This window comes from Littorina saxatilis, linkage group LG9, assembly GCF_037325665.1.
Source record: "Littorina saxatilis isolate snail1 linkage group LG9, US_GU_Lsax_2.0, whole genome shotgun sequence".
NCBI lineage: Eukaryota > Metazoa > Mollusca > Gastropoda > Littorinimorpha > Littorinidae > Littorina > Littorina saxatilis.
Window position 1 is genome coordinate 35,794,761 of NC_090253.1, and position 18,331 is coordinate 35,813,091.

At 41.2% G+C, this 18,331-nt stretch overlaps 1 protein-coding gene and 1 long non-coding RNA gene across 3 annotated transcripts in view; one reads left to right on the forward strand and one right to left on the reverse strand.

Annotated features, from left to right (window-relative positions):
• Window positions 1–5,730, reverse strand: part of LOC138975942 (mitogen-activated protein kinase 1-like) — a 28,085-nt gene extending 22,355 nt beyond the window's left edge. For both annotated transcript variants that reach the window (XR_011458820.1, XM_070348716.1), the window contains exons 1-2: window positions 5,567–5,730; window positions 1,406–1,532 (exon numbers count right to left, since the gene is read on the reverse strand). Coding sequence is in view for 1 of the 2 variants with exons in the window: in XM_070348716.1 (XP_070204817.1) it covers window positions 1,406–1,532; window positions 5,567–5,697 (258 nt within the window). In the remaining variant the exon portion in view is untranslated. The remainder of the gene's footprint in view (window positions 1–1,405; window positions 1,533–5,566) is intronic.
• LOC138975955 (uncharacterized) overlaps window positions 1–18,331 on the forward strand; it is a 149,852-nt gene that overhangs the window by 38,356 nt on the left and 93,165 nt on the right. The window lies entirely within an intron of this gene.

An 18,331-nucleotide genomic window follows, 5' to 3' on the forward strand; every position in this document is an offset into this window, starting at 1 on the left:
TGATTACACGACTGGGTTTTCAGGATAGTCAGGTGCTTGTTGCTTTTCAAGTGGCTTTTGAGGGCAGTTTTTCCATTGGAACCGTAGTTGATAACATTAACATCGTTGCACAAAGTGCACTGAGCTTTTCCCGGCAAGTTCATTTTAGCAAAAGCATCGCCAACTTTCAGTTTCACGTCTTGTGTCTTCTGGCCTTTCACGTATTTCCAGCTCAATGACACAACTTCATCGAGCCAGTCGAATCTCCAGAGATTTTTCTTGTACTTCTGCTGGTCAATTTCCCGGGATAGAACGGTTTCGTCTCGCTTTAGCTTCCTCATCATTTTGGCAAGTGGCTCGAAGCGATGTAAAAATGGCGCCGAATCATTCTCATACGGTATGCTTATACTGAATCCCCGATAGCTACGTTGAAACGGTGACTGTAGGAGACAAAGACACAGAGCGCGTTCCCATACGGATCGACCAGCAACAGTCTGACCGTTTTAGGAACCAACCGTTCAAGAATAGTATGGAATGGAGCGTCGCGATCAGCGGACCGGCCGAAAAACTTGGGTCTATACCTACATATACCCCAACATTTTCTCAGCGGATTTGCACGAATCTCAAGAATGATCCCTGGAGCCTAAAAATTTACGGAATTCCGTAATTTTACGGAAGAATCCCATGTCTGCACATTAGTGATTACCGGGTACCAGACGGCATCTCATCAGAGTGTGAAGGGTCATCTTTGAAAATGAATGCAAGATGTATCACACTATTTTATCTTCCTCACTGTTGAGCCTAGCACATGCAACTGTTAGTGTTAAAATCTAAAAATGCAGTGTTTGCAACTGTAACATTACACACATGTAACTCATGCACATATTTATTTTCAAAACTACAAATACATATTATATATATATATATATATTTATTCCCAAAGGTTCTGTTTCCTGTCTTTTTTTAATACTAAACAACACAACACTGGTCAAAATATATCAAAGTACAGGTATTGAAATTAAAACAGCAAGAAAGTGAGCCACCAAGATATATAAATTATGAATATAACATTTTTGTAACCACTGTGTGTTAGACTTTTAATTTGACTGGATGGCAGACACAAACAGTGAACTGGATGGTGTAAAACTGAAAGAGCGACCCATTTCTGTGACACTGATAGCCAGGAATCGTACAAGTAAAGAAACATAAACTTGGAAACGGCTAGCACGATCACTTATTTCAGTTTTTGTCTAGGTTCATCAAAAAACACCTAAAATTTAAAAGTTACAGGAAGAAGTTAAAGTACACAAAGAAATCAAACACACCACCTCTTGAACTTTACTGTAACGACAAACAAATGCCTCCCGCAGTTCATACACACCAGATATAATGTGCATAAAAGCAACAAAAATTATGTTCAACTTACGTTTTCATGTTTTAGTCTGTTGAGTATCTTGATTTCTCGTAATGTTCGTTGACAGTATGTCTGATGCTCGAATGGAGAAATTTTCTTTATGGCGACTTTTGTTTTTGTGGCATTGTCTGTAGCCGATCTGCAAGAGACAAAGCAATTGAAACTTTTGAGTTAACGCAAGATTAAACAGTTATATAATCATTCTCAAACTTTCTGATAAAAAAAAATGTAAAAAAACAAGAACCCTTCGTTCCCAGCTAAACCACCCTGTCAATCATCAAAGATCCATCCACGGTTTTACATCAGGGATACTTTTTGTGAAAGTTAAAGCGGCACTGTCACACCCTCATTTTTCGATAAAACTTATGAAAATTTTGGCCAAGCAATCGTTGACAAAGCCCGGACTATGGGATTGCATTTCAGCTTGGAAGCTTTAAAATTAAACCAAGAGTTTGGTCATTAAAATTCTGAAAAAAAACCTAAAATGTTAGTAATCGATCAAAAAATGATTCCATCAGTCTTTAATATTTCCTGTTTTCATTTATAAACATTATAAGATGTTTGATGGGTTGTTGACAGACCAGCTTTTTTGTTGGTCCGAGGGGGAGCATATTATAAGGCCGCGGTCACAATAAATATGAAACAAAAGTCGATATGCCTCCCGAGGACCGACAAAAAAGTTGGTCTGACAACAAACCACCAAACATCGTTTTTGTCATCATTTTGGCAGTGAGAAAATAAGTGCACAATCAACACAGGGAGCCATGCTTTGAAACACGAGTTCCGTTTTGATAATCACACGTGTTCCGTTTTGATAACCACTGGCAATCAAAGCTGGCGTGTGAAAGCAACTTTCTGTGTTTTTGAGTTCATAAAATGTTGGGATGAATGTCAGGTTTGAGGATGCACATATAGTTCTGTAGGTTCATCTTGGTATTCCACCCCCTCGGCTTTCAGTTGTAAATATTAAGCTTAGTGATCGAATGTGGAAGGTACGTTGGGTCAAAGGTCACAGAAGATTTGCGTTGTGCAGCGAAGGAAAGAATCGCGATCTTGTTTCCGACTCACAGCCTCTTTGTTTTTCATTAGACCTGTCATTCTGCTTGCTCGGCTTTGTTAGATGTTTGCATATCTTGTTGCTATTTTCTTTGCTTTTATTTTTATTTCTTATCTTTCTTTATTTATTTGGTGTTTAACGTCGTTTTCAACCACGAAGGTTATATCGCGACGGGGAAAGGGGGGAGATGGGATAGAGCCACTTGTCAATTGTTTCTTGTTCACAAAAGCACTAATCAAAAATTTGCTCCAGGGGCTTGCAACGTAGTACAATGTATTACCTTACTGGGAGAATGCAAGTTTCCAGTACAAAGGACTTAACATTTCTTACATACTGCTTGACTAAAATCTTTACAAAAATTGACTATATTCTATACAAGAAACACTTAACAAGGGTAAAAAGAGAAACAGAATCCGTTAGTCGCCTCTTACTGGGGAGCATCGGGTAAATTCTTCCCCCTAACCTGCGGGGGGGGGGGGGGGGGGATTATTTCTTATTTGCGCTTCGTTTATCGATACGACGTCTTGTGCACGGGTCAAAATGTGCGTGTCAGGGGTCAATTGGTTTGACTTGAACTTGACGTTCGTTTTTCTCCGAACGTCTGTGTATCGAAACACAGATACTCGCACTCCTTAACTTTGTAAGAAGACAAAACATATAGGTAGGTTTCATTTGTTTGTGATGAATTTATGACCTTTCATGAAGTAGTTTTGGTTTTTTGTTTACTTTTGCCAGTTCGTTTTTGGAACTTTGCAAAGCAGTGTCGTGTCGTCTGTTTAGGTCTGGGGAAACACCAATGAAAAGAGCAGAAGAATCCCAGAGCATTTCTATTGGGTTTGCTTTTGATTATCCCTGTATAACCTGCTTCCTGCAACTATGGTAACCGGGGATTTATTGCATGGGGAACATGAGATTTATTTCACAGGTGAAAACTCGTGAAAATGATGACAAAATAGATTTGTCATCATTTTCACTCACAAACACCTGGTAAATAAATCTCACGTTCCCCATGCAATAACTCGAGGTGGTGAATGGGTTTGAGCTTTCATGTGAAACGTGGATTGTCAAAGTAAAAGCCAATCAGGCTGATTGTTTGATGTGTGGAACCATCATCGTGGCTTTGGATTTGTGTTTCCGAGGACAACGATTGTTACATTGTAAGCATTCACTCTCAAAGACCCAATCAATGTTGATAATTACCGCGGCGACTCATGGTCAATTTGCAACTTATCTCTGTAATCGCAAAATCCACAACGAAAAGTCATAAACACTTAAAAGAAAAGAAATATGCTCAACACTTACTGAATTCACAGGTATGATCGCAGCTCTGTACATTTTCAGACTGGAGAAAAAGCGTCAACAAGCTACGTTTGACGTCACATACAAGTTTGACGAATGACGTGTTATCTCGTGCTACTGTGACGATGCTTTGTGGCCCGGAGTTGGATTCTAAAAATTCGTCTCCCTGTGGGTTATTGTGCATTTTGTTGCACAACCAAAATGATGACAAAAACGATGTTTGGTAGTTTGTTGTCAGACCAGCACTTTGTTGTTGGTCCTCGGGGAGCATATCGCCTTTTGTCTCATATTATCAACCGCGGCCTTCGGCCTTGGTCGATAAAAATGAAACAAAAGACGATATGGTCCCCTTTGACCAACAAAAAAGCTGGTCTGTCAACAAGCCACCAAACATCTTATAATGTTATGCTTGGATAAAAAAAACATGCTCAGAAAGTTGAAAAGAATATATATATATAGAAAAGCGCGCTTTCCTTCGAAGCGCTTTGCGCTAGTGCACTACACTAGCTTGTCACTTTCTGAACGGGTTTTCCTGTGATTGTTAAGCGCTACTCTGGCTTGTCACTTTTTGCACACTTTTATTTGCACTTGTTCATCGCATTGCCGCGGACGACAAAGCTGTAATGTTTTGGTGAGAAAAAAATGCAGTCTGTTAATTTCATTCCCTGTATTTGACAGATTGACTAAATGTATTAATTTTGCTTCATACGACTTGTTTTTAATTTTTAATCTCCACAGTTGCAGTTTGCACACAATTTCTGTGAAGAACTCAAGACAGGAAACTTCTCACGCTGGTCACAATCTATACATGTATATGTGGTGGTGCACAATACTTGACAAATATGGCGACTAAAGGGGTAACAATAAAATGCTCTACAAGTACAAGGGTATAATTTTTGACAAGAAAATAAACTGTACACCTTGAAATTCAATGATTCCTGTCCGATATATCAGTTATCACTCACCAGTGTTCTTTGAATGATCGATAAAAGACGATATATTTTCTCTTCCTACTACTGTTTATATTCGCATTAATTTTGTGAGACAGTCTAAGCCTTGTTCTCGCTTCACTAGAATAATATGGAGGCGTTTCCCATGCTTTTGTTTTACTGAGATTTTTTGCAGTTGCACACGGTTCTGTGTACAAGGGGAGTGGAGCTCTTTCAGAGAACTTAGTTTTATATTGCAGTATTTACAGCCCTAAAAAAACATACATGATAAAATAATGACAAGTTATTCAAGGAGATATAACCCCCATTGCAAGTTGCATCTGCACTATTTAACTACCCTATTCACCACTGACACCAGCCAGTCTGCAAGTGGAACACCTGCATGCTGTTCTGGTTCCAGAAGGGCTGCAAGTGCAAAAAATATGGTAGTGACAAAATTCTCATTATAAGTAACGATGAAAACAAATCTTTTCGATAGCATGTAGGATGAATGTTCACTAATACAGACTACCAGTCATTAGTTGTAAATGTTTAGCTGAGAATGCTCAAAAATGCTGTGACCTCGTTTGTACCCGGAGACCCAGTTTTAGTTTTCCTCAGTCCCACCCAACCTAAACATAACACATTTGTCATCGCATGGTCACAGCAGATGCAATGAATGACGATGAGGGTTTAATTTACAAACTGCAAGACACACGATAAACAACTGGCCGTCACATATTTGCCAGTAAAACAAAAAGAAGCACCTGGTTAGGAATTAACAACAACAGAGCCGCCAGAGCATTTCCGTGTGCACTGCATGTGTGTTGCAACAATTCCACGCCTGTATTGGTCCAGAATATAAAATTTGAAATGCACAATACTTACACGACCATGCCATAGGCACCTTCTCCGATGTATGCCAGATTTGTATACCTAGGAAAGACCTCAAACACTTGTCCTCGTACAATTTCTGAGTGTTTGCCTGCTTGTGGCTTCGTACCACCAGGAGCCGCCATATTGGACAAATGACGCACCGTGATGGAGGTTGCGTGATCACGTGACTACAGTGCCTGACGTCAGTGCACAGAGTGGCTTTGATTTTTTCCTGCGCTCGCTGTCTGTGCGCTCTTATGTTTGCTTGCTCAGGGTGGGGGTACCGGGTAAACTGACGAAGTAAAACACACACAAAACATAATAAGGTTGCATATTTTATTTTATTTTTTACATACCTGGCGTTCGCTCTGCTGTGCTGTTTTCATAAAATTTCAAGTTGCATGGGTCGATGAGCGCAGCAGACGACTGAGAAAGGAGCGGTTTGGTAGATTGCCGCGGAGCGGCCGCGCGGGCAGACGGCAGCAGTAGCAGAAAGCCGCAGTGACTGACCGGCGCCGTCCGCTGGTCAGCTTGACGGTCTGAGAATCAACACGGTCAGTACGTCAGAGTACAGCTTGATAGTAATTACAGGCTATAGGAAAAACAGAGCATTTACGTAGCCATTATTTTATGAGCTTTTTAGTTTGTAATATGTATTTATTTATGTATTCAGTCAGTTATTTATTTAGTTTTTGAGTCACTTGAGAAAAAGTGACTCTATGTAATCGGTCAGTGTTAGTCTGTCCGGCCGGCCGGCCGGCCGTCCGGCCGGCCGTCCGTAGACACCACCTTAACGTTGGACTTTTCTCGGAAACTATCAAAGCGATCGGGCTCATATTTTGTTTAGTCGTGACCTCCAATGACCTCTACACTTTAACGATGGTTTCGTTGACCTTTGACCTTTTTCAAGGTCACAGGTCAGCGTCAAAGGAAAAATTAGACATTTTATATCTTTTCTCGGAAACTATCAAAGCGATCGGGCTCATATTTTGTTTAGTCGTGACCTCCAATGACCTCTACACTTTAACGATGGTTTCGTTGACCTTTGACCTTTTTCAAGGTCACAGGTCAGCGTCAAAGGAAAAATTAGACATTTTATATCTTTGACAAAGTTCATCGGATGTGATTGAAACTTTGTAGGATTATTCTTTACATCAAAGTATTTACATCTGTAGCCTTTTACGAACGTTATCAGAAAAACAAGGGAGATAACTAGCCTTTTCTGTTCGGCAACACACAACTTAACGTTGGGCTTTTCTCGGAAACTATAAAAGTGACCGGGCTCAAATTTTATGTGAACGTGACTCATTGTGTTGTGAATAGCAATTTCTTCCTGTCCATCTGATGCCTCATATAATATTCAGAACTGCGAAAGTGACTCGATCGAGCGTTTGCTCTTCTTGTTTAGAGAAACAAATTATAATATAGGCCTACAGTCCAACCTGTTCATAATGAAAAATACAAAGGACCGACCAACAGTGGTCAATAAAGACAGATGGTCGCTATGGAGAGGTGAAATTATTGAAGAAAAACTTACTTGCAAGGTAAGGTTCGACTGTATATTATCTATATATATATACGACTAGTGTCTGTGTGTCTGTCTGTGTATCTGTCTGTGTGTGTGTGTGTCTGTCTGTGAGTTCGCGATGCACGGCCAAAGTTCTCGATGGATCTGCTTCAAATTTGGTGGGCATATTCAGGTAGACCCGGGACAGGACACAACCTGGTCGATATTTCAACACGTGCTCTCAGCGCGCAGCGCTGAACCGATTTTGGTTCCACCTCAGCTATTTTGGTTCCACCTCAGCTACCCGGGCCACCATACCGACACACCAAAGCCAAAGTTCTCGGTGGATCTTTTTCAAATTTGGACACCGTATTCAGCTACACCCCGGACACAATATCATCGATGAGATATTTCAACACGTGCTCTCAGCGCGCAGCGCTGAACCGATTTTGGTTTTTGTGTTCATTTCACCATTATAAGTAACTCTTCCTTATCTTCTCATCTTCTCCAGGTTTTCAGCGTTTACCTCCCTTCCTTCGTATGGTGCACTATAGTATGAGTGGGGCGTCTTCGGATATTCCCGGCGTTCTGTTACTATTTTTAGAAGGTCACCGCAGTGTCCAGAACGTAAATTGGACCTGTAAATTATCCTCACTGTAAAAGTGCAAAGGTCGAATCAATTTATAGCCACGCGAAAAATACACTGTCATCTATCTCTCTATAGATACGGCTTCTCTGTGTTTGTGTGTGTGTGTGTGTGTGTGTGTGTGTGTGTCTCTCTCTATGTGAGCAACACCTGGGGATTGTTCAGTTCTGTTTGTGATGTGGTCTGGCGGCTTTTGTGTATTTGTATGTAACGGCCTTCCTTTGAAAAGCCATAACAGATCAAAAGGGCTTACAGATAAGCTATAAATTGCTCAATCCTGTTTGAGTGGAGTTCGACTCCAAAGGTGATTAACACGGTTACATTCGTCGACAAGGATGGGACTCGATATGGTCAGGAATGGCATTATGGCCACTGAATCATTTTCGTGCTGTTCCCATTCCACGAATCTGGGAGGGACCTAAGCTTGGCGGGTCCATTGTTCGGACCCGGCGAAGCCGGCGTACGGCTCTCGGCTAAGTACTTCTTCCCGGCGAAGCCGGCTACCCGGCGAATTGCGAAGCGGGTATTCATTCTAGTTATATATAAAGCAAACACGTAGGCTACACAAAATTGACGGTCCATTCCACATTTAAAACCGACCGTATTTCTCCCAAACTAAGTTTAACGATTTCCAACAAAATTTTCACGCTCAGCCCTATTAAATACCGTACCAGCAACAACAGCTTTCCAGAACTAAAACGCCGAGTATATGTACGTGTTCATTGTTTGCATGTTTGTTGTGTAGCATACCGCCGTCTACCCCTACCTGTCCCAAGCCGGATAGGCCAGTTTGGTCCTGAGAGGACGTTAAATTCCTCTAGTAAGTCATTGAGCACGTGACGTTTTTAATCAATCTGTGGGTCTTACAGAATGAAACTGAACACACGTACTGCATTTGTTCCCCACTATGACTAGTAAATCATAGGCCGGTATCACAAGACAAATGAACCTAATTTGCAAAGGGATTTTACTGATTTTCGAGCTTGTATTCTAAACCAAAAACAACATAATTTGGGATTCAGGAGATTATACAGAATGCAATGCGTCATTATAACTGGATCTGGTTGTGACAATTCGATTTTAATTACAACTGTAATGAGAAAAATAATGAATTAGTTGACGGTAAAGCATTCGAGCTGAAATGCAATCCCATAGTCCGGACCGTGAATCAGATTGTTTGACAAAAGCTTCAGCTTCTTTTTTTTCTTTCTTTTTTTTTGGTAGCCTGTCCCGACTCTTGTTCCTTGTCCCAGCTAAAGTATATGCTCTCACCCCGCCCCGTACCAACACTCGCTGCTACATCCACATGTGAATGTCGTTCCGCTGGCAGACTAATGAAGAAAAAACCCGGATATGACGTCATCAAAGACATAAATCGGAAGAAAAAAAAAGTCACGTCTGAGAATTTTATCTGGAAGAATTCACTTGTAACGTTTCATGATGATCTGCCGGTTCAGTAGTTTTCCGAGAATCTTTCTCTCTCTACCCACACACGTCACACACACACACACACACACACACACGTAAACGTACATATATACATACATCACAACCCTCGTCTCGATTCCGGTCTGTCCGTGAAAAAAATGTCATAAAAACTTGACTAAATGTAAACAATATCGTAAGTACCCTAGATACAAACTGGTATTCGGAGAACTCTCTCTCTCTCTCTCTCCTCTCTCTCTCTCTCTCTCTCTCTCTCTCTCTCATTGATTTATTCATCAACATCTGAACAAGTTTTGACTAAATATATTCCAGTAGACTGGGAATCGAGACGAGGGTGGTGGTGGTGGCGATGGTGTTGGTGGTGTCATTGTGTGAGTGTGTGTGTAGAGCGATTCCCAGAAAACTACTGGGCAGATCTTATATGAAATTTTACACGTGGATTCTGGTCAGTTCTGCTGTTGTAATAGCGGTTCATGAGCGTTCCCGCTCAACTGCCAGTGTGCATCAGTGTTTGGTTCTTGACGCAGAAATATATATTTGCTGTCATCCTCCACTTGGTTCTCGCCGTACTGTATCGTCAGAACACTCGAACCGCCCCAGTTTTGTGCATTTTTCATCTAGTTGTACGATGGACAAGCATGGCGAATACCCGTGTTTGACAATGGGTTTTCTTGCTGTGACGGATTATGTGTACTTTCCCAGCAAACTGCGAACATGGTAGCTGTAGGGTTGAAAATCTTACACTTATTTCTAACAATAGTTGACAAGACTATTCAGATTCAGGGGCGGATCAGTTCATTTTAGGGGGCCAAAAGTATATTGTGAAGATATGGGTGTGAAGGCGCGAAGCGCCTAGCTTGCTAGGGGGGTCCGGGGGCATGCCCCCCCGGAAAATTTTGAAAAAAAGATGCAAAATGGTGCAATCTGGTTCATTCTGAGGATGATCATTACCAGTTTCAGGCAGCAGATTTTGTCACTGATTAATACCCCAAAAATTGAAACTCAACCAAAAAAACCACAAACAAATATTTTTATTTTTTGGCTGGGGGGGGGGGGGTTTCCGGAAACCCCAGAACCCCCCCCCCCCCCCCCCCTCGTCCGCCCCTGAGATTCATCATATTCCCAACATGGCGTGTGTCGCCACATGCGTCAGTAAATTGTCTCTTGTCTCTTGTTGTTGTTGTTGTTGTTGTTGTTGTTGTTGTTGTTGTTGTTGTTGTTGTTGTTGTTGTTGTTGTTGGTGGTGGTGGTGGTGGTGGTGTTGGTGGTGGAGTTGTTGTAACCACCACTGATGTTGTTACCAAATAAAATCAACGCGCTACTTTTAAGAACGCAACTGACAAATCATTGCGAGCTCTCTAGATAGGCCTACAGTCAAACTCGCCCTGGTAACAACCTTTTCTTACTAATATCATGCCCATTTTGACCAAACAAATCTGACGAATTTTGTCCTGACATAATTAATTCCCCTTTACACCTATCTATAAAAAGATTGTAACCACTGTTGGCTAGTCCCTTGGTTGGTCGTTATAGACAGGTTCGATTGTTTAATGCAACAGTGACTTAGGGGTGTGCGGAGCCAGTCTCCTCGCTACTTTGAGTCAGATGGAAGGCAGCAGTCATAATGTTTCATTGAGTCATTCTTGGAATACTATAACCTTATAAGTTATGATGCAAGTTATACACATTTGACGGACAAACATTCTTGTAATTCAATACAGTAGTCTGTTGCTCTACGACCATTACAAATAAGGACACACACATGCTTGAAGCAGTTACGCGGCCCTGAAACCGGGTGAAGCTAGCGTGCATGGACGCCAAAAGTGGAAGTAACTCATCATACCTTGCCCGGTCTCGTAAATTTATCAAAAATACCATGCACAGTGTAGTTCGCAAATACTGGCATTTATTTACAATAGTGTTTAAATCAAGTAAACAGTGATGTGGAACTGTAAAGTGTACGTGTGCAGCGGCCGAGAAGGAGAGATGGTTGGGTGTTGTGTAGTGTCACAGCTGGCTGGTGTGGCGCCGGAAGAGTCTAGGCTTGTTCCCTGAGAAGGAAACCCGACAGTTTGGTGTGCACCCAGCCCCTGATGTCCCCTTCTTTCAGCTGCAACACACGCACGGTCAGTACAAATATCAGGCGCCACCGTTGCCTCGTATACACACACACACACACACACACACACACACACACACACACACACACACACACACACACACACACACAGAGTTGAAAACAGGACAAACTAAACAAATCTGGGAAAGCAAAACAGAAAGTACCGAAAATCCTATTCCAGTTCTTCAGAGTCTTATTTGTTTGATTAATTGTCGGTCATTGCCGCAGGTGATCTAACCCTACATACATTGTTTTTATCTCTTTTACTAACAGAATTTTCCATCAAAGTATATTATTATTCGTTTATGATGTGTGTTTGAAATTATACCTGATTCATGTTAATTTCACCTTTATCTTCGTGTTTGTGTCAGGATTTACGATGCTGCGACTGAGTCGGTTTTGTCGAGTGATATTTTACTTGCAAGACCAATTTAAGATGGTGCCATTAACCTACAAGCACACATTGCATTGGAAACTAGTTTTTTGTGTGTGCCATGTTTGCAAGAATCACCTCGTCGATGTCATTATTAAGATTATCCAAAATAATCCATGTGGCGACGGTCACTGAAACTAGGCAGTTGTTTGTTTGTTTGTTTTGTTTGTTTGTTTGTTTGCTTAACGCCCAGTCCACCACGAAGGGTGATATCAGGGCGGTGCTGCTTTGACACTTTAACGTGCACCACACACAAGACAGAAGTCGCAGCACTGACAGGCTTCATGTCTCACCCAGTCACATTATTCTGACAACGGACCAACCAGTCCTAGCACTAACCCCATAATGCCAGACGCCAGGCGGAGCAGCCACTAGATTGCCAATTTTAAAGTCTTAGGTATGACCCGGCCGGGGTTCGAACCCACGACCTCCCGCTCACTGGGCGGACGCCTTACCACTAGGCCACCGTGCCGGTGCCAGTTGTTTGCAGCAGTCACTAATTGATGAATCTGTTTCTGTTGGCAAGTGCGTACACAATATAAATAAATAATTAATAAGCAAATAGAAAAAAAAAATGAAATGACAGAAACCCATCCTGGCGAGAGACACGCCAAAAGGACTTGGATTGTCGCCCCACCTGAACAATTTTGAGCGAGTGCCCGGTCTGGATGTTGGTGTCATCACTGGCGTCAGTCGAGTCGAAGCGCTGACCGTTGGCCATTAGGTAGACGTACACGTGACCCTTGGGGCTGGGTGTCACCTTCATTTCAAACACGTACACACAGGGGCCTGCAACACACAAGTTGGATAATTCCCAAGAACCTGCATTGCCGACGACGCTGTGTGTGTACAAAATTCACCTTTCGATAGGGACCTTTTTTGTTTTATAACGACCAATGTTGGTCGGTCCCTTGGGTGGTCGTTATATAGAGACAGGTTTGACTGTATATGCAAGGTGCGCCTAGGATATACCAGGTACGACTTGATCGGCAACACCAGGCATCGTCCAAAACATTCTGAATGAGAAAAATAGAATCGTCAATAACTACTGCAAAAACATAATTATGCTCATCTTCATTCACCCATGCAACCCCCCCCCCCCCCCTCCAGTTCCACACACACGAACATACACACTAAGCATGACATGAGATGGGGAAAAGCAAGATCCCAGGAGGGGAAGTAACAGTCCTCTCGCGTATTATACACCTGCGTGCTCACGATAGTTCCCCTTTGCCATAAACCCAACGCTCAAACCACACTCGGGCAAATATTTATAAAACTCGAGCGAAGTCGGCGTACATGTATACGCTTTTCTAAGCCACCAAGGCAATAATTTCATTATTACTGTAGGCAAGCCAAACGTACAATTCAACAATTGTTTCTTCTGTTTTCACTCACATTACCGCCGTGGACTTTGAAGTAAAGTCATTTTTGTGGTTTCTACATTACCATAAACAACATTTGACATTATTGATCACCTACCTCAAACGTTCCATTTCCGACGTCATAACCATTCCCAACGTTGGTGTTGACCTGATCAAACATCATGACCTCATTTTCTATGATGTTGTGGTGCGGGTCATCGCTGTACTGAGCCTCGAAGTGTCTGAAATTCAAGACAGTGGTATGCTTCAGTCAACGGTCTACTACTAGGGCCTCTCATGATTAGAATGGTAAGCCTCCTGGTTTGCTTATGTCAAAAAACAAAAACAAAAATTTAAAGTAAATAGTGAACTTGATCTATTTTCAAGGTTTTAGAACAATCGACCATTTCAAAGTTGAATACGTCAGTTACCAATGACAAACACATAGACTGAACCCTGAACTTGCCTTCACCGTGTTTCATTGTGCATGGGTACACAAACTTTCATTCAAATGCCCACAACACTGGTTCTTTGCAAGATATATGCACGGAATTTGACAATGATGACTATGTCAAGGAGATATCAAGACACAGTCTTATTTATAACATATTTCTTATCTTATTTTTTTAAATATATTTTTGTTATGTATATTTATAAAAAAAATAAAACCATTTTTACAATAAACAAAGCTACTGGTAAAGGCACATCCCGTCTCGTGAAAACAGCTGGACTCAGCGTCTGAGATCTGGCCATAGTTTTGCATGGGATAAGACCACTTCTCAACTTGGTCATATAACAAAGAGAGCACCCAGGCTGTTCATTTTTGGCATATGACCAAGTGAACGCGAACTCTGTATGGACATTTTTATCTTTAAATGGTCATCTTATTGAATCTTGTTCGTGTCACGTGACAATGGAATCAAAGATAAGAACAGAGGAAGGGAGGGAATCGTTGCTATTAATAACACCTCACGTATAAATGTGATCTGGCCATGAGCCAAACTGTTTTCACTGATGAGATTGATCGTGCCTTTACACGATATATACTCTTCTTCGTTCTTTTGTGTAAACTGACTGTTGGCCAAGCCTAAGGGAAATAAGAAACTAAGTCCATCTCACGATGAACACGAGCCGATCATATGCACTGGACTTATGAAATAGAAAAGTTTGAAAGTACCATTGAACTTCCATGTCGGCGTGTGGCTGAGCTTAAAATAGGAATGTTGTTGCAATCTGTTATTTTTGAAATTTGTGGTAGTTGTTATGTATTATTTTAAGAGCAAAGGAATGATGGGAAAGAAGAAAAAAAAAACAGGAATAAATGTGAAAATAATGTTATTTCCAAATGTCTCTTACAACAAAGTCATAAAGGACAAACAGTATTGTGGAAAAAAATGTACGCATTAAATGTACAAGAAAAAACTTCTACACAAATAATGTAGCACCCGTGCACACCATTGTATTGAGATCAATGGTTAAAATAGTAAACAAAGTAATTACTGTCCAGGACTAACAAAAAGATATTTAACAAAAGATTGATTGTTCAGTCATATAATTAATGACAATTTTTTGGGGTAACCATCTTGGCTTAACCACTTGCACCAGAGAAAGTGAAATGTCACACAATGTCTTGAAAAGTTCAATATGAAGTGAACACAATGTGTTATATTTATCTAATGATAATAACAACAATTGCATTTAATAAGTGGAAAATAGTGCAAAACATGACATGACAACTATACATTTTAATATGAAAAAAACATCATAATGCAACATGTACATGAAGAACCAAACTGGTATACAGTGAAAAATCATCCAGATGAGAATGTGAATGGACACCAACAATATGATCTCTTGAATGGGTTCCAAGTTATTTTCAAACTAAAAAAGTATTACCACAATGACAAAACGATAACTTTATAACATACTGCATAGATTCATGGCAAGAAAGGCAATGCAAAAAAGAAATGAAATCATTTTGTGACATTACAAGTAAACATAATCAAGATGTGAAATCCAACAATCAAAATAAAGTGAAGGTAGTCAAAAACATGCAGCAAATACTTTGTATAAGGTCAACATAATGGCCATTTCCTGTGTACGTTTCTCAATGTGATACTGACAATCCATAATGAAAACTCCATGGACATAGCATTGACAATTGCCTGAGGATTTCATAAAAGATATGAAGTCAAACGCCTTACATGTTTTGTTCCAAATAAAGGACATTGTGATAACACAGAGACAATTAACAAAATGCTGATGCTAAAGTACAGGCACTTAAAAGTATGCAACAGATTGTGTAAGATTAACATGAATACTAGGGTCTTCTGTAGTGTTCAAAAATAATCCTTGCAATCACTTTAACACCATGGGAAAAAAACACTGTTGACTGCAACACAATTTAGATGTGTGAATTTTCATGGACACCAACAATATGAAGTCTTCAATGGGCTCCAAGTTATTTTAAAATAAAGAAGTATTACCCCAACAACAAAAAGATAACTTTATAACATACTGCATACATTGATGGCAACGAAGGCAATGCAAAAAAGAAATGAAATCATTTTGTGACATTACAAGTCTGCTGTTCGAGTCAAAAGTTGAAAGCAAAGTAATTCCTGTAAGCCTGCCACTTATTTATAAAAAGAAACGTTTGATACTTTTACCAAACAGTTAGTATAATGCACGCTCTACCTGTATTCGTCTTTAAATTCTGCAAGACTGAAGCGAAAGAGGTCTGTCAGTTTTGTGGTCAGTTTGTTGTGTACATTTACACACGCACAACGAACAACACATGCACAGGCCCGGGGGAAGCTCTCCTTTCTTATGTCCGACCATAGACGTATACATGTAGTTTACATGTTTATTAGTCATCTATTTGATTGATTACGTGTATGATATGACGGAGAGTCGCATCGGTTTGATGCCGTGAACCCAACCGTGGCTGTGGCTGTCGTTTGAAGTAGCCTACTTCTTTATAAAGATTCATTTACATTCTACTTCTGACCAAGGCATGTTTGGTACCTACTGAATCCTTGTTGCGTGTAGTTTTACGTGGCACGTTGCCCAAAGTTGTATTCTTGAGGAGCATAAAATAAAACGTGTTACAAAGTTATCTCAAAACTCTGCAGTGACTGCTCGCGCAGCAGGTCAGCTAGCTATTTATAGCACGCAGCCTCCACAAACAGCTTTCGAGCCGAGACCATATGACTCGCCGCTCCTGCGGCTCGTCAATAAGAAGTAAGCACAGCACGCGAGCAGGAACTACACCTCTTTACAAGAGAGACCCAACCAAAAGCAAACCTTCCAATTGTACAGCCAGCCTACCATAACTTGTTGAAAGAGAGAGACCCAACCAAAAACAAAGCGCCCATGTGTACAGCCAGCCTACCATAACTTGTTGAAAGAGAGAGACCCAACCAGAAACAAAGCGCCCATGTGTACAGCCAGCCTACCATAACTTGTTGAAAGAGAGAGACCCAACCAGAAACAAAGCGCCCATGTGTACACCCAGCCTACCATAACTTGTTAAATGAGAGAGACCCAAACAGAAACAAAATGTACATTTGTACAGCCGGCCTACCATAGCTTGTTGAATGAGAGATACCCTACCAGAAACAAACCGTCCATTTGCACAGCAAGCCGACCATAACTTGTTAAATGAGAGAGACCCAACCATAAACAAACCGTCCATGTGTAAAGCCAGCCTACCGTGACCTTTTGAATGCAGGTTGTCGACAGAGGCGGACAGTTGTTCTAGCAGGGCATCCGCCCGAGTCAATTTGCCGGACTGCTGCAGAACAATGGCTTCCAGGTAATTCAACTTCTGCGCCTGCTCTGCCATCGTTGTCTGCAGTGTTCTTCTGTAATGTTGCTACATGACGAGGAAAGCAATGACGTCAGTGCGGTGAAAGTCAACAGAGCGAATTGTCCTCCTTCCATGGTGGCAGTCTGTTTTGACTAGTGGTAGATCCAACGGTCGGCCCTAAGGCAAGCCGAATGTAGCACAGATACGTTGCCTCTGCGTTTGTCACTGCGTTTGTCACTGCATTTTTCACTGCATTTGTCACTGCATTTTTCACTGCATTTGCCTCTGTGCTACATTCGGCTTGCCTCATGCCTTACCTTACGGCTCTGCCGTGTTAAGGAGGATGGTCAAGATACGAGAAGCTGCCCGTTTCTAAGGTAATGTGCACTGACTGGCGGTTTTGATCACACTTATAAGTGAAGTTTATTAATAGCAACGATTCACCCCCCTCCTCTGTTCTTATCTTTGATTCCATTGTTACATGCCAGGAATAAGATCTCATAAGATGACCATTTAAAGGTACAGATGCTATACTGAATTCACGTAAACCATAGGTATTGTCGTAACTCAGAGCACATTTTTTGAAAGAATCCAAACTGACCTGTTCAGTTTCTTTGTCAAAGATAAGTCACGGAGCCTGCCTTCGTAACAGAGGGCATTAACTTTTATAGAAGCGGCATCCGTTTGAATGATCAGCAGTCACAAGTCACGTGACTGATGATGAGAATTAAAGGAAACTAACTTCAATCATTTCTGATGAATACTATCAGTACGAAAGGACCGAAGCAAAGACCCACGTTTTCTGACTTAGACTTGAAATGTGCAATTTAATAAATTGTACGTAATCTCGCTCAGCAACGCCTAGGTTTCCTCGTTTAGGAGAGCTTAAGATGAAACACTTATTACGGCAGAAGGTGTCTTATTCGACCCCTATTTCCTGTAGGTGTACTTCCTGGATGTGTTTTTTTGTATACAGCGAATGCGCCCAGGTACAGTTTCCTTCCGTGTAATGAGTTAACAGGCGATTCACGTATTAGGAGGTAACAAAAGGTACACTTATCTGAAATTGTCCCATGCTTTTCTTCCTTATTAAGAACACATGCACTAGCAAACGAATGAGTAACCATGTGATTCTACTGGTGAAGAAGCGACATTGACCAAACAAACATTCTGTAGTCCTCAACCGTCCTTCCTTCTCGTGTAAACGATCGTGTTCACCTCCATAGATTCTGCTCCATGAGATTTGAGCATCCGACTTCTTTACCTGGAACTAACATAACAAATCTAGAGCCTGGCTGTTTTCGTTGCAGAGTGAGATTTGTTGTTGTTGAATATTCAATAATTGAATGCAGTTCGTGACTGACACCTGCGGCAATCAACAACAGTGATACATGTTTTACAAAAAATACTCTGAACAGAAAACAGCCGGGCTGCTGATTTTTGGCACAAAA